The sequence below is a fragment of the Pongo pygmaeus genome, chromosome 2 (assembly GCF_028885625.2).
Source record: "Pongo pygmaeus isolate AG05252 chromosome 2, NHGRI_mPonPyg2-v2.0_pri, whole genome shotgun sequence".
NCBI classification, from domain to species: Eukaryota; Metazoa; Chordata; class Mammalia; order Primates; family Hominidae; genus Pongo; species Pongo pygmaeus.
In genome coordinates this window covers 114,975,566-114,996,685 of record NC_085930.1, presented here as the reverse complement: position 1 = coordinate 114,996,685, position 21,120 = coordinate 114,975,566, and the positions used below count along the sequence as shown (strand labels likewise).

General features: G+C 47.3%; 1 protein-coding gene across 3 annotated transcripts in view; it reads right to left on the bottom strand.

Annotated features, from left to right (window-relative positions):
- SCN10A (sodium voltage-gated channel alpha subunit 10) overlaps positions 1-21,120 on the bottom strand; it is a 95,971-nt gene that overhangs the window by 8,978 nt on the left and 65,873 nt on the right. For 2 of the 3 annotated variants that reach the window (XM_054481487.1, XM_054481490.1), the window contains 10 exons: positions 19,955-20,401; positions 18,493-18,633; positions 16,749-16,872; positions 15,577-15,731; positions 12,305-12,478; positions 7,601-7,723; positions 5,805-6,089; positions 4,478-4,531; positions 3,110-3,247; positions 917-1,021 (listed from right to left, as the gene is read on the bottom strand). In XM_054481487.1, coding sequence (XP_054337462.1) covers positions 917-1,021; positions 3,110-3,247; positions 4,478-4,531; positions 5,805-6,089; positions 7,601-7,723; positions 12,305-12,478; positions 15,577-15,731; positions 16,749-16,872; positions 18,493-18,633; positions 19,955-20,401 — 1,746 coding nt within the window. The remainder of the gene's footprint in view (positions 1-916; positions 1,022-3,109; positions 3,248-4,477; positions 4,532-5,804; positions 6,090-7,600; positions 7,724-12,304; positions 12,479-15,576; positions 15,732-16,748; positions 16,873-18,492; positions 18,634-19,954; positions 20,402-21,120) is intronic. The other variant, XM_054481489.1, reaches the window with a different exon arrangement.

The window sequence follows — 21,120 nt, the reverse complement described above, 5'->3', positions numbered from 1 at the left end:
AGGGCTAATGAAATTGTGCCACCAGCAATACTTGTGATTTTCTTCACTAATGCTGCATCTTAGCCACAGAAAGTTTATGTAGAGGGACACAGGGCCAATTCCATTCACTGGAGTGGATGGCTTAGAAATTCTTTGAAGAGGATCAACAATAATTTCTGACACATCAACATCTTCACCCCCAAACCTGTTCATCCATTCCCAAAAACGTGCTATCTTGGGGCTTCTCAGAGGCTTGATGTTTTCTATCTTCTGACAGAGGGCTGAGAAGAACTTAGGTGATATCATGTGTGGTATGGGTAGTGCATTTAATGGAGGAACACAAAGCCATGTCTCTTGAGATCTTTATGAAAAAAGGAGTGAAACTAGAGTCTGGCCCTAATTTTTGCCCAATCTTTAAACTCAAGCGGGATAACTTTTGGTTCCTATTGGGCCACTTGACCACGACCATGACTGCATCTTGTATCCCGGCAGGGGAGTTGGGTTGTTGTCATTTCCTCTTTATACCTGTAGGTGTGGGGTAGAATATAGGGTGATACTGGAGATCCACTGCGACCTAGACCATGATACATAACCACACAAGTTTAATCCCTGGGTTCTAACTACCCTTACTGTCACTTAGCTTAATCTGCCTCCAATCCTGTGCTTGAACTCTAAAACTGTTGGAGAAACTCAGTGCTTCCCCCAACAGACTCATTTCAAATAGCTGTAAAAGGTATGTTTACTCCAGAAGACCAGAGTTACTTCTTTTGAACTTCTCATTCCTTGGGCGTAGGAACCCTCATCACCCTCATCCCAATGTCAACCCAGATTTTCTCTTCCATAAACAGCACTCCCTCAGGCCCCTGCCTGACACAGGCATAGACTGTCATGTTGGATTCACAGACAGGCTGTGCTACAGGAAACCTCTGGGGCTCACCAGGGGCCGTGGGATGGGCTTCTGGGGCTTCTTGGAGCCCAGTTTCTTCATGGCATTGTAGTACTTCTTCTGCTCCTCTGTCATGAAGATGTCCTGGCCCCCTAAGTGCAGAGAGGGCCACACTGTTATAAAGCAAGAGGAACCCCCTATGGATACCAAAATCAGAACAGGCAGGAGAGAAAGGATCATATCAACATTCTCCCCTCCTCTGCAGATAGACACACCAAGCCCAGCCTCAAGGAGTGTCTTGCCACAACCAGTGTCAGAACGGTGGGACTGAGTTCCATTGCTGACTCCCTGCCTGGGTCTCTAAAGCAAAGCCAGTTGCTGTTCTCCAGGGATCCAGAGATGCTGGATAGAGGGTGGGGAGGGTTGGGAAACAGGACTCAAGGAGAAGGTACATGTTGGTTCAGATCTGAGCCTTGGATCTAGCCTGTTCATTCCAGTAAAATTCTTTGGGCTTCTAGAGTCACAGTCCCTCCCAGGGGGCAAGAGATTTCCTAAGGACCTTGAAGCAAAGACTCTGGGACAGAAGCCCTCAAATCTTTTCTGGAGAGGAGGAGATGAGGACAATTACTGCCTTATCCTTGGGTCCTTTGTCTCAGAGGGACCTCTGGTTCTCTTGAGGCCCTGCCAGTCACACTGCCCTCTGCTGTTACAGTGCCAGGAACTGCACCACCAAAGATGTCTTCCTCCCTTAGGACTGGGTATTAGTTTTTCTTTAGGGGCCCTTTGGATTTTCTTCATTCAAGCTCTCACCTTTAACTTCCTGACATAATTTGAAAGCCACCTATTTTAACAACATGTTTATGTAAGTTAGTCCCTGCAAATGCTGGGAAAGTGGGCTGAGATCTGTGGAATTTGAAAGGAGATCTGAGAAGATCTGTGGACACAAAGGGCTTCCTGGGAGGACCATCTTTATGGGGGGAGAGAAGGAAAGGGCAAGGGCAGTGGGTAGGTGAGCTCCAGGTGAGGTCATGCTGAGAACTCTGACCAAGGATTCAGTAGATGCAGTTTCTCAGTGACCCCAGCCTGGTCACTAGCTCATCTCCTTCCGTTACCCTCTGTAATCTGTTTCTTGACCTCAGTTTTCTCATCTGTAAAATGAGAGAAATGATTGCTTCAATAATCTCAAACCTCCCCAGGGTACTAATCACACTGATCAGCACTGTCTTGTCCCAGACCTATCCTGTTCTCTTCTTATGCCCAGAACCCTGGGCAAGGATTTCCTGTAAGTGGGATGCCTGCCCTAGTAGGCATATATTTTAAATTGTTAATAGCAACAGCATCTGGTGCTCTTGGGGCCCTGCCAGTCACACTGCCCTCTGCTGTTACAATGCCAGAAACTGCACCACCAAAGCTGTCTTATGCTCAGTGATCTTTGTTCAGGGTTTTGTTTACCCCTCACCACAATCCAGAGAGTAGGTATTATTAGCCCCATTGAATGAATAAGAAAACTGAGACTCAGAGAGGTTTAAAATATTGCCAGCATGAGCCATCCACAAGTAGTTGAGTCAGGAATGCAAACCCAGGTTTGCATGTACTCTGTGACTTATCCATGTAGCCCCTTTTCTCTCGGGATCTCAGTTACGCAAATCTAGATCAGCGCCTATCTACCTCAGGGGTATGGAGGGCATTAAATGAAAGGATAATAGGAAAATACTTTATACCTTTATTGCCCTGAAATTTTCTTATAAACATGAGAGGTTATCTGGGATTTGATTCCTATTAATCACAGTTGGTACCTTTGGAGGCACAAGCCTTCCTCCCCATCCCAAGGAGGGTTGGGATTCTGCCAGTGTTGGGCCATGGCCTTTCCTGAGGTGCCCTGACTCAGTCCTTTGTGGGGATCATATCCCCCAACAGGTCAGCAAGCTCTGGATCCCTTTCTTTCCCTGCTTGTATTCTCCCAGGGCTCACTTGGAACACATCTAACACAGCTGGTTCCGGTTGGGAAGACCAAGATCCCTTTGGGATGTGAACCCTGAGTGAGGATGTTAGTGGGGCATTGCTGACAGAGAGAAATGCAACTCTTCCTGCAACAGCAATCACAGGGCAAGGGTTAGCACTGATATTAAACTGATGGGCTGTGAGTAGTGTTGGCTTTTGTCAGGAGGCCAGAGCTGGCCAGAGAACAGGAAATATAAGGCTTACCACTACAGCAGAAACCAGAAACCCCTGAGCCCCACTTATCTTTTTTTTCTGTTGATTGAAGTTGTCAATTATGACCCCAACAAAGAGATTCAGTGTGAAGAAGCCTCCGAAAATGATGAAGATGACAAAGTACAAATACATGTACACGTTGTCCTCCCACTTGGGTTGCATGTTGACCTGTGACCAGACAAGGGAGAGTGGGAAGGAGGGTGGGTGTCTTAGTTCAGATTCAATCTGAAAGCCAAGCCTGAGACATGGACCTGGGTGCAGGTGATTTATCTGGGAGGTGATCCAAGGAAGCAGGAATGAGGGAGTGGGGGAGAATAAGCGGGAATGGGAGAAGAGCCTGTGAAGAGGATGTTGTTAAGCAGGGCATCATTGTGGGCAACTGGAGCACAATCCTACTGGGGTCCTCTGAGTAACTGTGTAGAGCACATGCAGGATTGTATCACCAAGGGACAGGGAAGCTAGAGTATTTATCCTCAGACTCCCAAAACTTATTGGTAAGGGTTGCCCCTAAGGACATTAAATCCCTGGTCCTTGGGGGAGAAGTTGCTGAACAAGCTCCTAAGCCCTGAAGTCTTTACACAGAGAATCAGAAGTGCAGCCTGCAGGTGAAATCAGAAGTGGGCTAAGGGAAGAGATGGCAGGGAATTGACAGTGCCTGCCACAGCAGGAAGGAGTCATTCCCCAATAGTGTCTCCCCAGCCTGACTTTTTCTTTTCTTTTTTTTTTTTTTTTGAGATTGAGTCTCGCTCTCTCACCCAAGCTGGAGTGCAGTGATGCAATCTCAGCTCACTGCAACTTCTGCCTCCCGGGTTCAAGAGAATCTCCTGCCTCAGCCTCCCGAGCAGCTGAGACTACAGGCACAAGCCGCCATGCCCGGCCAATTTCTTTCATATTTTAGTAGAGACGGGATTTCACCGTGTTGCCCAGGCTGGTCTCCTGAGCTCAGGCAATCTGCCCACCTCGGCCTCCCAAAGTGCTAGGATTACAGGCATGAACCACTGCGCCTGGCCCAGCCTGGGTTTTATGATAGTTCCTGAGATTCTACCACATTCCTCTCGATGCACCTTGATTTAGCTACTACCCTTGCTTTGCTCCCACCCTTGTTCAGGGAGTGGCTCACATGAACTGTCTCTTAGAGGTTATCTGTTGCTTTCCTCAATAGTGAACAGAGGAAAACCTCGAGAAGCCTAGGGAGTGTAGATGAAAGGGGGATAGGCTCGGTGGCTGAAACACTCAACAGAGAGCCAGCTGGACACTGCTGCAAGGAGGGACAGTGTGAGGTTGCTGGGTGATCGCCTCTTCCAGTACCAGGGTCATCGTCACTTCATTTCAAATGCAGACCGATATGGGTAGGATGCACAGAGGGGAAGGCTGTAGGGACAGTGGACTGAGACTCACCTCCCGGGAATCAACAGCTGCATACATAATGTCCATCCAGCCTTTAAAGGTTGCCTGGAGACAAGGAGCAGAGGCCACTCAGTGTCTGCCCATCCATCTACACTGGACCCTTCCCAAGCCATGGTGGCCCAGTGAGAGAGGGGAGAGTCCTGAGTTGGAAAGGGCTTGTGCAGAAAGAATGAAAGGAAAGGTTCCCTTGGGCTACTTGACTAATCTCATATGATGATTTAAAGTAATCCCACATGTGGCTGTTTAAGAATAGAGTAGCATTAAAGACACAGAGCCTTTCAGAAAGTAGTATGGACTGAGGACTGAGTGTCTAGGTGTCTGGTTCTAGTGCCAACTGCTACAAGGCTGCTCTGTGCACTTGCCTAACATTTCCCCTCTCATGGCTGCCATTTTCTCAGCCACTTTCCCACCTTATGCACATGATGTAAGAACAGTATATCTTCCAGATGGAGAAGTTGAGAATAGAAGACCTCCACGTTCCTGCCTTCAGCTTTAGCACTCTTGAGGTCTAGAAACTGGGCGTGCCTTCCAGCATGTTCAGGGCATGCAAGACATCTTAGGTCTTACACTCCTAGTGTTACACTCGTGTTACAGCACTTGATGAGCTGTTTTAATTCACTTATTAGTCTGTTTCTCTCATACAGCATCGGTGTCCAAGCCCAGTTCTGACTGTATCTCCCAGGGCTGAGTAGTACCATGCCTGGCATACCAGAGCTACTCAGAGATTATTCGTTGAATAAATGCAAGAACCAGTGGTGGAATGTAGACACTCAAGAGTAACTGCATGACAAATGTATAAGTAATTGTATTAACACTTGAATGAACAGAGGACTGAATGAACAGGTAGATGAAGGCAAGAAATGAGCGATTGAATGGATGATGAAAGAAAGAAAGACAGGGTGAATGTGTTTGACTGTCATTATCACCAACATTATATATCATTACAATAGACCTAATGAGACATAATTTATTACCATTTAGGAAATGATGTGAAGTTGAAGACTGAACATGTGGCTATGCCTTGTCTATTTTGTACAGGTTCTGTGTTTTAACTCACCACCTGATAACAATCCCATGGCAGGCCCATCCCTTTATACTATTCTACTAACCCACACTTGTGTAATTGCACCACTGTGATATCATATTCACTAGAGGCCCTCTAGCCTCATGGTGTAGTCTGTAGGAATAGAGAATGATCTCAGTTCACACTGAGTGCTACTCCTTGCAAAGTCCCCACATAGCATCTTCTGGGAACCCAGACTCTCCATTTTATTGAGCAGCCAAAGCAAGAGATATGGTGATCTCATGGTTGACTCACCACCTGTAGAAGTGCAAGGTAACCCATTGCAACATTATCAAAGTTGACTTTCACATTGACCCAGAAGAAGCTGCCGGTGGAGTTTTGAATCTTGCAGTCAGACTTGTTATTCACAATCGACAAAGGTACAAGGGAAAACTCTCCATCGGTATAGTTGATGCACCTCCAAAACTTCCCTGCGAAGAGGTTCACGCCCATGATGCTGAAGATGAGCCAGAAGATGAGGCAGACGAGGAGGACATTCATGATGGATGGGATGGCGCCCACCAGGGCATCCACCACCACCTGGTGGGAGATAGAGAAAGACCTGGAACCCCTCAATACCCCACCCCCTCTGCTGGATTCTATCTCTTTCTATACTCATTCAGGCTGCTTCATGAGCCAGTGGCCTTTGGAAGCAGCAAGAGAAGTGGGTTAATTAGTGCAATAATTCAGACTCAGAAGACTGAGAGACACTGGGCAGCTGAAGATGGATTTAGACCTTCTTCCCTTAACCTCATTCAGGGTGGGTTGCAGTGAGAAAATGGATAAGTTTACAAGCATACTGCACTCATTTAGAAGTGTAAGTGTGTGTATTGTACTTGCACATACAGACTTCTAGAACTTTGACTTATTCTCCTTAAATACCATACATAAAACACAAACACAATTTAAATACAATTTAAAGTATGCTTTGGTCAAGAACTAGTGAAAACCTAAATCCATATTAACAAAACAGCTCATTTGTAAATAAGCAAATGAGAATCTATTAGATACAAAATAAAATAAATTTCAAACTATTTCAATCTTCAGGTCCTAGTGTTTGTAAAGGTACAAGTTAATTTCAAAAGCCCACTTTTGTTTTTGAAGCTATGATGACTACTTTCAGCCAATGATAGTGGAGCAAAGCAAAACCTTACTTTCTGCTGGGGAGCCTTTTGTAATTACGAGGAAGAGGTGGGTGTCAATCAGCAGTCTCTAAGACAAGGCTCTGGCTGTGAGCATTCTGTCCTGATGGAGGCAGTTAGGGCAAGGTGGAGGCTGACAGTGGTGGATAAGGAAAGGGGTGGATGGAAGGGAAAAATTCACAGGGCCTGATGATTGCATTAGGTAGGAGAGAAGAAGCATTCCAGTGGGTGGGAGCTGAGGTAATGAGCTAATGATGTCACTATTTTTAAATGGAGTATTAGAGGAAAGACTAATTTGTCATGGAAAGACAGAGAACTTGGGATGTTCTGGAGATGTTGGCAATAAGAGGCAGAGTTGGGTGATTGAGATAATAGATGCTTGTGGAGCGATGATTCAGGGTCACTTCACTAAGAGCAAAGGGGGTGAGGTCTGGGTCCTGGTGGCTGTAATATTTATGGGTGACAAGGGAAGAGGGGCCCACAAAAAGACTTGAAAGAGAACTAAGAGAGTTAGGACATGCAGCACCACCAAAGTCAGGTCAGGAAGTGAAGACTCAGAGCCTGCCTTTGGAGGTGGGGCCCCGGAGCTCAGGGTTGGTGGGATGGAGGGCATAAAGGAGGAAGGGTTACCAAAAGCTGCAGATCAGAGAAGTTTTTTGTTTGTTTTTTGAGACGGAGTCTCGCTCTGTCACCCAGGCTGGAGTGCAATGGCACAATCTCAGCTCACTACCACCACACCTGGCTAATTTTTGTACTTTTAGCAGAGATGGGGTTTCAGCATGTTGGCCAGGGTGGTTTTGGACTTCTAACCTCAGGTGATCCACCCACCTCAGCCTCCCAAAGTGCTGGGATTACAGGCATGAGCCACCGTGCCTGGCCAGATGAGAGAAGTTTTGAGATCAGACTTACCCGCATGCCTTCAAATCGAGACAGAGCCCGCAGTGGCCGCAGAGCGCGAAGAGTTCGAAGGGCTTTGATGGGAGCCACTTCAGAATATTCCAGAATCTTCGCTGTGAGACTTATCAGTGAGATCTGAGTGCAGGAGAGGGCAGAAACATCACTCTAGGTTTCCAGAAAGGCAGTCCTGGTGGAAGGAGACAGGAACTCCCTGCCCAGCCTCCCATCCCTACACGTCTAAGCCATCATCCTAGCTCCCACCTTATTCGGAACTCCAATGAGAGGTCTAGAAAGAGTTCTGTATCCTCCCTTTTATTAAAAATTTTATTCACCACTCTCTTAAACAATCTGGGCAAGAAAAACTCAGTCTCTAACACCACCAACCTCTGGTATGTAAGTGGCCAAGCTTCCAGTGTGTTAAATCAACTCTTCCTTTTCCCTCTAGGGGTAGCAGTCAGGCCTCAACAACCTTGAAACTGATTTTCAGAGACTTGGAGACATGATGTTCCCTCCTAGGGGCTATGCTGAGAGTCTATTCTGAGGAATATAGTAGTCTGAATTATATTTGCTCAGAGAAGTGGGGTGGAAAGAATAGTGGTTTGAGTAGGGTCTAATTCCCTTTTGACCCCTGATTTTTTGTGACTTTGGGTTAGTGCCTGGCTAGTCCAGGGTACTTTCACCCTTTGTAAAATGAAAAAGTCAGACTAAGAGAATTCCAAAGTTCTGATAGCTCTGTAGTTCTTCAAAAAGTTTCTGGTACGGGTCCATGAGATCTAGCTTCAATAGATATCTGAGATATAATGACTGACTTGTGAGCCCCTTTTGGTCTGTCAGTTTTCTTTAAGTGGTGGTCCAAATACTGCAAAGGACAGAAACTTACATGAAGAAAGTTCCCCTGCTAGGAACTTTAAAGGTGCCAGGGAGATGTCACAGATACGGGCTATGACCCTGTCCTGTGAGATCTTAGCCGCACCACAGATGGTAGGCTGAATTCAGGCTCAGCTTATCCTGGCAGTTAGGTGGGATGCACACAGGAGCTTCAGAAAAGAAGGGCTTTATACTTGAGTGACAGAGCCCCAAGCAATGTCCGTTCTTTGGGTGAGTGGCTTATTCCACCAGGACAAAGAAATGGAATGGAAGAGACCCCCTTCCTTCATTCATGCAAGGCTCCAGACATCAGCAGGTGAGACCCAGTTGCCTGGGTGCCTGAGGGTAGGGAGGTTTGGGGCCAGTTCCATGCTGAACCCTATTCAGTCTTTTGCTCAGCCCCCTGGGAAGTCTGCCTCACATGTATAATCTGCAGCTGGGGCAGACAGGTGCTGTTGCCTCTCCAGCAAAGTCCGTCCACCCAAGCCCACCTCCATTCCCACTGCTCAGCCCACTAGCCTCCCAAGTAGTCTCCAGGCCGTAGTACAGCACCATGCATCTATTCTCCACTGCATATCTGATTATGATCATGTCTTTCTCTTACTCCCAAACTTCACTGGTACTTTATGACTCTCAGGATAATCTCCATACTCTGTAGCCTGTGTCATATGGTCACAACCTACTTTTCTAATCATATTTCACCCACACATTCTACCCAAATCAAATTGTTCCCTGAGCATACTTGTGTCTGTGCCTTTGTTCAGGGTCAGTCTTTAGCTAAGACGGGCCTTCCCCAGTCCTCTCGCAGCTCCTTGCTCCTGCTTATTTCTATGCCCCACATCTAATGCCACCTTCCATAGGAAGCCTTCTCAACCACCCCACCCCAAGAGTGGAAGAAGGCTCATGTCTCTGTGTCTCCAAGGTACTAATTGCCCCCAGCAGTGCTCAACACATTCACCCTTATAATACATTTATTTCCGTGTGTGTCTTGTCTGCTGAAATACTAAAGTGTAAGATCTTGGAGATAGTGAGTATTTATTCTGTGCTTCTGTTTCTTGCAGAGCACTTCATAAGGCAATCCTGTATTCAATAGTTATAAATAGACATTTGACAAATGGAAGAAAAATAGGAGCATTGGGATGGCTAGAAGGAAGGAAAGAAAGAAGTACAGCTGGATGAAAAGTTGAAGGGTGATTGCATAGAGGGATGAATTAAAGGATACAATGATAAATAGGATAGATTTAATGTATAACGTGAATACTATAGTTAATAATAGCATATTGTTTTCAGCATTTTTGCTAACTGAGTAATTATAGCTGCTCTTGCCACAGTGGGAGAAATGGGTAACTATGTGAGATGATGGATATGTTAATATGTTCCTCTATAGTAATTATTTTACTATATATATATATCTTATAACATCATTTTGTATCCCTTAAATATTGATATGATTTGGCTGTGTCCCCACCCAAATCTTATCTTGAATTCCCACATGTTGTGGGAGGGGAGGGGCCCAGTGGGAGGTAAGTGAATCATGGGAGCCGGTCTTTCCCATGCTGTTCTCATGATAGCGAATAAGTTTCATGAGATGTGGTGGTATTATAAGGGGGAATTTCCCTGCCCAACCTCTCTCTTTGCCTGATGCCATCCAAGTAAGATGTGACTTGCACCTCCTTGCCTTCTGCCATGATTGTGAGGCTTCCCCAGCCATGTGAAGCTGTAAGTCCAATTAAACCTCTTTCTTTTATAAATTGCCCAGTCTTAGGTATGTCTTTATCAGCTCCGTGAAAATAGACTAATACAAATATATACAATAAAATGTATTTTTAAAAATTTTAAAACAACAGATACAAAAAGATGGATAGGATAGGTAGTTGAATGGAAGGATGGAAGAAACAAAGAAGAAGCGAAAAGCATGAAAGCAGGGAATAGTGAATGGATAGATGAAATAGGTGGATAAGAGAAGGATGGATGGCTGGGTAAAATGACTGATGCATGAATGGAAAGATGGAGAGCTGGACAGAATAGTTGAATGGAATAAATTAGTGAATGACTGGAAGGTTGATAGGATAGATGAATGGATGATGAATGGAAGTGAAAGGGATGAATGAACAGATAAGTGGAAGAAATGAAGAATAGATGGATAGGTTGAAGCAAGAATGGAAAGATGGAAGAATGAGTGGATAGAAGGATGAGTGAGTAGAAGGATGCTTGGATGGAAGACGCACGAATGAGTGAACAGAATGTTAGATGATTGGACAGTTGGATAGAAGAATGAATCAAAAGATAGAAAGATATAAGGGTTAAGGATGATGAATAGATGGAATGAAGTTTAGAATAAATGATTGGGCAGAAGAGAAGAGGGAAAGAAGAATGGGAATGGATGGATAGAAGGAGAGGACTGATGGAGATGTACAGCTGGAAGAAATAAAGATGGATGGATGTTTGGGAGGAAGGAAAAAGGAAGACTGAATGGTTGGATACAAAAGGTGAAATGTATGGAAGGAAGGATGGATGGTTGGAAGGAAGAATCAGTAGGAAGATGGAAGAAATGAGTGCGTGGCTGTTTAAGGTGATTAGGACTGAGACTGGTGAGATCAACATAAGCAGGAGTGACTGTGCCCCTAAAGGGGTGGGACAGTGGAATAAATAATTTTCCTTTCATTTATGAATAATTATTTTGTACGCACAGAGTTATCATCCATGACTGAAATTTCAGGCCTCACAGCTAATCCTTGTGGTACAGTGGCCTGAAGCTGCTAGTGCATTGGCATCAGGGAAGAAGAGAATTGAATGCACAGGCCTGCTGTGGAGGACCTGCCAGCACAGGAGGCTGGACAGAATGTTCTGTGCTGGACCTCATCCAGCTTCAGGAGGCAAGCACCAAATACAGACACATTTCCTGACACCTCTGCTGGGCAGACCTTGCTGCTGGCAGCTGCTGGAGTGGGGCAGGCAGAGACCAACACAGCACATGCCTCACCCTGCTTGCAGAAACCCTCAGCTATGCAGCAGTGAACGGATAACTCAGGTAACCATGCTGCAAAGCAAAGAAGGTAGGGACCTAGACAGTGACAGGGCAATGTAGTGGTTAAGATAAGGAAGAGATGACTCTGAGGAATCACATATCTGATGTGTGAGAGGCACACAGTCAATTCTCTAATGCAGGGGGTACTGGCCACAGGTTACTCTGAGTGTGAACACATGAACTCCAGCTCATTACCTCTCCAAATGGGCCCTCTGTTCTTTTCAGTACCACTGGGGAGGAGGCAGCAGTATAAACTCAGTGGTTCTTATCCATGGCTGCACCTTGGAAATGCCTGGGAGCATTTATAAAATACAGGTGCCTGGGCCCCACCCAAGACCAATAAGATCAGAAACTCTGGGGTAGTGGTGTTCAGTCACTGCATATTTCAGAGCTCCCCAGGTGATTCTCAAGTGCAGCCAGGTGTGAGGACCACAGAGCAGCAGGTGGGAAGATTATCTGTGCTCACAGTTCATGGCTCCCTGAGGTCCAGAAGACCCATCCATGGATGCAGGGCCATAAGACCTCTGAGAGCTGCATGTGTCATCTCACTTTGGATGTAAAAATGCAGAGGATTGCAGGGATCTCTCTGAATGGAGACCTGATAACTCACCTAACAGTCACTATTGTGTCACAGTCACATACTGCCTGTACTTTACCACTCATGGATGTCAGGGCTATTCTCACACTCCTCACTAAATTCTCAAAGCTTTTGTTTAGAGTAGCCCTTGAGGGCCAGGTCTCTGAGCTTCCTTTGCACTAGCTGTAGCCAGTAGTCAGAGGGGAGGACCCCAAACCCCACGTGTTCCCACTGAGCCACTCACATTCACAATGAGGAAGTCCAGCCAGCACCAGGCATTGGTGAAGTACTTTTTGAAGCCATAGGCCACCCACTTAAGCAGCATCTCGAACACAAAGATAAAGGTGAAGACCCTGTCAGTGTACTCCAGCAAAGCTTTCACAGTGGGCTTCTGGTCCAGGTAATAGTCTTCAAAGGCCTGGAAGGAAGAAAAGATGCAGAATGGCAGGCTGCCTGGACCCACAGCACTGGGGCCCAGACTGATAGGGAAGGACCCAGCCAGCCCTGACCACAGTCCCTGGAAGGGGATTTGGTAGTCAGCTTGCCAGTAGCATTTTGTTTGCTGTGGGGGAGGTAAAGTGGGATAGTGGAGGAGGTACTGTGAGCTACAAAGCATGACTTCTTCAGGGCCAACGGGGACAAACAGCCCTGCTGATACTTGCAGGGATGCTGAATGCAAGGGAGAAAGAAAACCTTCTCAAATTGGATTTTGGAAGTGAACCAAAGGGATGCTAACAGTGACTTTGTTTAAAAATAAAAGCATCAACGGATGTTCACAGACAGTTTACAAAAATGAAAGAATCGCCAACACACCTCTGAAAAAGAATGTTCTATCTCACTGGTAATCAAGGAAATTCAAATTAAAAGAAGATGCTGTTTTTCTTTTATCAGACTGGTGGAGATGGAAAAGAATGGGGAAAACCCTAGGATGCTGTGGCTGTGGGGAGCTGCCACTCTTACAAGTGACTGGCAGGAGTGAAAATGTGGCCAGTCCTGTGTGAAGCCAAATTGGCAATGTGACTCAAAGGTTTCAGGAACCCAGCAATTCCTCATTCAAGCACTAATCCTAAGGACACTGGAGGCTGTTGGTGCCCACCGAGGTCCTCTTTAAGGGGCCAGTGCCCCTATCCTTCATCTGCTGGGAGTGTCGGCTGCTAATAGTTCACGGATGCAGACACCCCCTTTACCAGATGGCTTCGCTGGGCTGGAGGGAACTGTGTCCACCTTGGGAAATGCTCATCCTCCCCACTGGGGCAGCCCTCAGCCAGGGACACTGACAGGGGGGTTTACAAGGCTGTCTCTTTTGCCTCAAGGTGGGACAGCTCTGTGGTGCCCTTTGTGCTTCAGGGCTTTCCATGGGATCAGCTGAAGCTGGATTTCAACTGAACCCACATCTTTTCTCAGCTTCTGATTCTGTGTCTAGGACCAGGACTAAGACAGGAGATTATCCAACATCTCTAAGGGGTACACATAGGGAATATTCAATGTGTATTAGAAGTAAACATAGAGATTGGTTGAATAAATTATAAAGGAATATCTTATAGCCATTAAATGAGATAATATGAGAATATTTACTGAGAAAATGTACTGAGGTTATAGAATGCATAAATGTGGTTTTATTTTTGTAATGTGTGTATATTTTATGCATAAGCAAGATGAGAAGGAGGTATACCAGCATGTTTTCAAAGTGAGCTTCTCTTTGAGTGATAGGGAAATGGATGATTTTTTTTCTTTACCTTTTTCTATAATTTCCAAGTATTTTTTTGGTACTTTACTTTGTCAGATGAAAATGCATGTTATTTTTAAAAGGTACTCAAAGTGAAAGCCTAAAGAAGGCTAAATTTGGTGCCAGCCTGTTCAGTCCCAGGGGGAAGGAGATGGGAGGGAAGGGAGAGCTGCAGGGGGGCGGGTTGGGCTGGAGCAGTGCGGCAGGTCTGAGCTTCCTCCTGGGAATGTGGGGGGTGGACTGGGGTGTGAGGAGAAGTGGGTTAGAGAGAGAAGGGAGGGAGCAAGGGAGAGCAGAGAAACAAAATGAGGAGAGAAGGCCCACAAGCCAATGAGGTAGTGAGGAGAGCACCTGGCCAACAGCACATGTGGTTATTATTTTAATCCAGGAAGACTGGAAGGAGAGGAGCGTAGGTGTGGAGAAAGCACTGCCCAGCCCCCTCTTGCCCCTGCAATTTGGCCTCTACACTGTGCTGAGGTCCGTGTGGACAATCACTGCCCTGTGCCAGGGCACTGGGCACCTGCAGCCACTGTCACACCCTCCTCCCTGTACCCAAGATGGCAGACCAGTCCCTGCCCTGAAATTCTCTTCTCCTTTGGCTTTGCGTCATTGCCACCCTAGTTTTCCTCCCACCTCTCAGATTCTGCCTTGTCCCGCACCTGTGCTCCTCCCTAAGGCTGAGGCCATGCACCGAGCAGTTTTGTCACCCTTCCTGGGCAATCTGGCATTTAGATGGAGGCCCAGATATTTAGTAGGTTGTTTTTAGAGAGTAAATGACACATGAGGTACAAGATGAGTGAAAACACTGCAGCCGTGAATCAGAAGAGTGGGACTGTAGTCCTAGCCCTTCAACTAATTAGCTGCCACCCTGGACTCTATTCTCAGCCCTTCAACTAGTTACCTGAAGCCCCTCATGCCTTTGGGCTTTGACTTCCTCATCTAGAAAATGCAAGCAACTGAGGATGTTAAGTCCCTTCCTGTGTCTATGTCTACCTTGGTCTATTGGCGGAGTAGTTGAGATTGTATAAGGAACTTAAGCCACAGTACAGAGAGAACCTTCCTTCTTTGCTCTACAAAGCCCAATATTCAGCCAGGGCCTTAGAGATGTCTCCCAACTCTGAATCGCTATTCCCATAAGGCCTTGTTATTCAAAGTGTGGGCCACTGAGGGCAGTGCAAGCATCACCTGGGAGCTTGTTGGAAATGCAAATTCTCAGGCCCTGCCACAGATTTATGGAATGAGAATCTGCATTTGAACAAGCTCCTGGGAGATTAAATTTTGAGAAGTGCTATTGTAATGATTTTCTGTGAGCTTTAAAGGAGTAATTAGTAGCATTTGGAAGTGGTTTGATAAGGAAAGACAGTCCTTTTTGTACCATAGGCCTTCAGAGAAGGCCGTGTGTTGGGGAGTCAGAGGGTGGGAAGCCAGGGGCTTCGGGATTAAATAAGGGCAAAGCTGGGTTTTGCTACTGACAAGTTGGGTGACCTTGGACAAGTCTTTTAAACATTTTGAGTGTCAGTTTCCCCATCTATATAGTGGGATGCATACACCCACTCACTCAAATGCTTGCAGCCAGGTTTGGCAGGCCATGGCACGGGCACCTTGAACACCTCCCATGCTCTGCTGCTAAGAGGGGCCCTCGCCCTGGGCTGCAGCTCTCCTTCTAGTGACAAGGTTGGGGACTTTCAGCTCAGTAGTCAGGAGAACCCACCGATGCAGCTCCAGGGCCTTTGGATTGTAGGAGATTCCTATCTGGAGGATTTGGGGGCAGGGGCTGTGCCTCCCCTTACCAGAGATCCACTGCTGAGCAGGATCATGAAGATGATGAAGCTCTCAAACCAGCTGTGCTCCACGATACGGTAGCAAGTCTTGCGCACCTGCCAGCCCACATCCCATGGACTCTTGGTGGTATCTACTTTGCAGCAGGGACAGTGGCGAATGCATCCTGTGGGGAGAGGTGACTGATGGTGGGTGATGGCCACTGGGCAAAGGGGATAATTTCTGCTCCTGCTGCAGAGAAACCATTCTGCTAGGAAACCCACTTGTCATGCCCTTGGAAAAAAATTCTTTCCTGGAATACGGGTGAAGAGGGATCCCTTCCAGGCAGTCCCTCAATCCAGACCTGCAGGTGTTCCTCTCCATCATTAGTCTTGCCCACCCTGATGTTTTTCCTAGCCATATCCTTCTTACAGATGACACCAGTGGTCCCTGTCCTTCTGCCCATCTATACCTGGAAAACAGACAAGCTACGGGGTATGAGCCTGGGCGTGCCTGAGGGGGATATGCTCCAAGCCCAAGCTGAACTGAGGACCACGATGTGGCTGGGATGGGGATTGGGTTCAGCCCAGCTCAGCCCAGCCCAGGGTCAAATAAAACTATTAATAAAAACTCAAGTGTTTAAAAAATTTTTCTATGTATTTTTAGAAAGCATTGAGGCCACAATTCCCTTCATAAAATGGACTCTTGATTCATTAATTGCACAAATATTTATTGAGAATGTAATGTGCCTCACTGTTCTAAACACTGAGAAGAAAGATGACTAAGACACAGGTTCTGCTTTTGAGAGCTAAACAAAAGATTGAGGGAAGCAGATACATCATGGCCCTCCTCTGGGTCCTTCATGGTCCAAATCAAGAGTTTTCAGTGGTGTTTATGGTGGTGATTACCTTTCCCCCTTTCAACTCAAGAGGGCTGGTTTAGAACTCAGGGAGGGGTTTTTGAGGGTAAAGAGGAAGGCACACGTCTCTCCATGGTGTCTGATAGGGCATGAGATGCAGATACCATGGCCAGGCTGCTGCCAGCTGGGGCATGTGTGTCTGATGCTGGCGCCCTCAAGCCTGGGAGTGAGGCAGCAAGTGGGCACAGCTTGTTTGTCTTCTGTGGATCCCAGGTGAGTCTTCGCTCAACTGGATTCTGGCCCTAATTAACATCAGTGTGAGGGGGCCTGTGGCTGTCCCTTCACCTTCTGTGAAGCAGTCATCTGGTTCTTCTAGGTCATCTGCCAGCTCAGGGATCTTCCTCAGGATCTCCTCAGGATCTGGGCAGTCCACCGTGCTGCCCTCAGAGGAGCTTGTGTCATCCACTCCCTGCAGGGGAGAAGCCCAGGGCAGTGAACTCGTCTCTCCGCGGGGCCCAGGGAATTGCACGCGGTCACTGCAGGTTCAACTGCACCCACGTTTGGTGCCTCCCCAGCTGAGGCCTGGAACACTGCTGTTCTCCCTGGAGCCCCAGAGGCTTAGCTGTGTGAGACTGTAAACCTTCGGGGCCCCTGATGGAGTGCTGGCAATGGCCCGAGACACCGTAATTACACCCATAACGACTCTCAGCATTCACTGGGCTTGAATATTTAATCATGGAGTGATGCTGCAGGGGCCTGCTGCCCTCCTGGCAGCTCCAGCCCTATAATGTCTCCAGATGAATTCAATTAGGGGTTGAAGCTACTCTCATATTAGTAAACCTGATAGCTTGGCTAATGGACCCAAATGGTGGGGCGGGTCCCCATCTGTCGCTGTCAGGCCCCTCCTGCCTAGCCGGGGTCACGGACAAGAAAACAAAAACAAAAAACCAACACCCAGAAGTTGTGTACTGAAAACACTGAGTAGGGACAACTAGCCAGGGGATTCCTTGGAACATTTGGGAAGAAGCATGACATCCACGTGCAGAATGTGACAGCCCTCACCCAGTGGGAACCAAGTGGCTTCTGTTCACCCACAGCCCCCAAATCCCGTCCCAGCCCTCCCTCTTATCTTACCCTGCTGTGGTCAGCCTTGCCTAGGGCACACAGCCAGTAGCTGACATTCTTCAAGCTGAAGGGCTTGATAACTTTGGGGATGAATTATGACTTCCTTATCTCTGTTGAGCCCAGTGCCTGTCACATAGTCAGCACTCAGTGGCTAGGTGTCAAATTAAATTCTCGAATTGAAGGCAGTGTTATTAAAGATACTAAACTTTTATAGAAGCCTTTTTCCCTATAGCTTGTTTCCTTCAAGATTTGTAAGTGAAACCACATTTATTTTTACCTTGTATAAGACAATCCTAAACCTCAAATCTTCCAGCTCAGTCTCTGTCAGGCTGTCACTTCACTACTCACCTATAGAGAGCCTCTCCCTAGCCCCAGGCTGCTTTTGCCTAGAGAAAATGATGTGGACAAAAGAAAGCGGGGGAGAATCACAAGGGAAAACTTCCTCATCTGTGAGCACCTCCAACTCTTATTTGCTGGCTCTGAAAGATATTTGACTTTCTTTGAGCATTGTCTTTCGTTTCCTTTTTTCTTGGCTGTCATTTCCTGGTCACTTACTTTGTCTTAGGCAGGACCTAAACATTTGACAAGCAGCGTCTCATTTAAGCTTCAAAATAATCCTACCAAGTAGACACTACCATTCAGTTTCATAGATGAATAAATGGAGGCTCAGAGAGGTTTAGGAACTGATCTTAGGTCCCACAGCTTGTGGAGTCTCACTCTTTTTTTCCATACCTACAACCACCTTGGAATGAGATTGTGGCAATGGTATATGGTGAAAGTTGAAATTGTGTGGATTAGCCGGAGGTTGGGAGGGACTTAAAAAATTCCCAGGATAAGAAATGAGGTTATGTGGTTGAGTGCAGTCTGGAATACCCCACCTTCACCCCCACCCTCCAGCCTCTACGAGCCCACTGGTCAATGTCTGGCTGGCTGTCCAACCTCTCCAGGAAGCTCACATACCTACCTCGGCAGGGGCCTGAGGAACAGACTCAGCTTTCCATGTCTCACCCAGGGATGGAGCCAGGTCCTCAGAAGATGTCCCAGTGCCTGGGCTCCTGGGTGTCAGGTGGTCCTCACACCTCTCGACTTGCTGCAGCTGCTCCTGCTAGTGAGAGAGGGTCCCAGCTGGGTGCCTGGCCCCACCCTTAGATGACCAGTTCTAAATTTGAAGGGATCTTGCACATCACAGGCTGCCAGAGCCAAGGGTTTCATATATGCAACTCACGTACATACATATATACATACACGTGTGTGAAGTGAGCATGAAGACTCTAGCTAGGTAGACCTGTGTTTTATCCTTAGGCTCCATTAATTATAAGATGTGTGACCTTAGGCAAGTTGTTTAACCTCTCTAATCTTCGTTTTTCCCATCTTCAAAATTGAAAAGGCTAGATCTGCATCATTCAGCTATTTTGATGACTAAATATGTTAGTGCTTGTAAAACACTTTGCACGAAGTGCTTGGCTCAATAGATGTTAGCCATGACCATTGTTATTTGTCCAGAGGTCAAAATTGTAGGGAACTTGGCCATCTGGAGCTCCCCAAGAGCCCCCAAAGTAACTGAAAATGCTTCTGAGTGGCAGACAGCTGTCACAGAGTTCATGTCCTTTACTCTGGGAATGGTGATGCCCTGCCCTCTGCTGTCACCCGGACAAAGGCATGTAAAATATGGCAGCTGATAACAGCAGCTGCTGGAACACAAGTGATGACTGCAGGGAAGAAGGCTATGGGAGAGCTACTGACTCAAAGCACAGCTTTTCTGGACCACTTAGTAACCTGGCCAGCAGCCCTGTGTGTTCCTGAGGCCCCACAGGGATCCCTGCCTTCCCACATTGGGCAGAGGTGAATGCCCTGAGTTACTGAGAAGAGGTTAGCGAGGGTTGATATACCAGCTTAAGGTAGTAAGGAATAGTGCCAAGTATTTAAAAATATATATTATCAAATGGCTCAAATGTGCTTTAAATTAGTTGGTGCCAAAAGGAGTGTGTCATTTCCCTGTGATATCACTTGTGGGGAAAAGCTGGCTAAATGAGTCACATAAGAATTAGGACTTCTTAGGATGCTGGTAAAGATTAGATGAGCCTTGCTCTTGGACAACATCCTGTTCTTAGAGAAATCTCATTAGCATCTCATGCACAGAGCCTGGGTTGGGCAGAGTGCATGGGACAGCTGTGTGAAAGACAATCCCCAAGCACCTCAAGGTGGCCTGTTGCTCACCTGCTACCCCCCACTCCCTGTTTGTCTGTCTGGGGAATTCTGACTTTTTCTTCCAGGCCCTGCTCAAACGTCACCTCCTCTGGAAAGCTTGGTGTGGTTTAAACCTCTTTATGTCAAGGTCTCCTCTGCATTTCCCTTTTGCCCTTTGTCACTCAAGCCCTGAAGCCCCTCCCCACTACCTGTGGCTGTCTCATGGGGATAACTCTTACCTGTCCTTTGGGGATCACTTCCTGCTGGGAGCTCTGAGCATCTTCCTCACCATCATCCTCCAAGTCATCAAGATCAGATTCACCCTCAGCAATGGGCACAGAGACCCACACAGTAGGATTAGCAATGAAGTCACTGTGCTCATCCCTGGGGCCTCTGGGAGCTTGGAGCCCTCCAGAGCTCCCCCTGGCAGTGTTGACAGCAATGTGGTTCTCAGCTTTGGAGCTGGAGAGTGGGAGTTTCACCACCAGCTCAGGCTCTGCCTTGGGCCGGGGGAATGGGCAGGGCCTGCTGAAGAAGCTGCAAAGAGCCTGCTTGGTACGATGGCCAAAGACCTGGATCCGTGCCAGGGCCACCTGCAGGTTGTTCACCTCCCCATCGTCCTCTGGGGCTGTGAGGTTGTCAGCACTGAAAGAGTTCAATAGCAGGGCGATGAACAGGTTAAGCACCTAAAGAGAAGGAATGGAAGGGAAGATTGATCAATCTCTAAGCTGAGCCCCACATTGGCCTACCGGGTTAGCAGCTGGCTGGCAGGACAGCCATGGCCTGGGCCTCTTCCTGCCCACTTGGGATGCTGTCCCTTTTCGGGGAGTGGACATTCCGAGAGCAGTTGAGGGAAAGTTTGGGGATGTCCTGGAGTGACCCGCCTCAGTGGACGAGGCTTGGAAGCATATTTTCCACCATAAAGGAGGAGCCCCCTGCTGAGCAGAGGATCATTTAGGGACAACAGACAGAAGGCACCGGCCCTTCCTGCAACCACCCTCATGTGCCAAAGCCCTGGGCTCTGTTCCTGACTCTGGAATCCTGGGCACATCTTGCTGCTTCCCGTTCTTCACTTGAGAGCAGATGAAGAGTGGTTATGAAAACAAAATGATACGAGAAATGTAAAAGTGCTCAGAGGGGTAAACTTCCTGTCTGAGGGTGAGGGGCATCTGTGGCTCTGCAGGGATGCTGGGCTCAGCCTGGAAGAACAGAGTTTCTGGGATGCAGGCAGAGGCATCTCTGGCCCAGGGGCCAGGGTGGAAAAGACTAAAGAGTCTGGATATGTTGTTGCTTCCCTTTTCTTGGTTTACCTTTCTTCTGTCTATAAAACTCTCATGAGGAAAGAACCCAAGTTGGTTGATGTCCAGGGCAATAAGAAAGGGCCTTCTGGAAGACTGCATCCTCC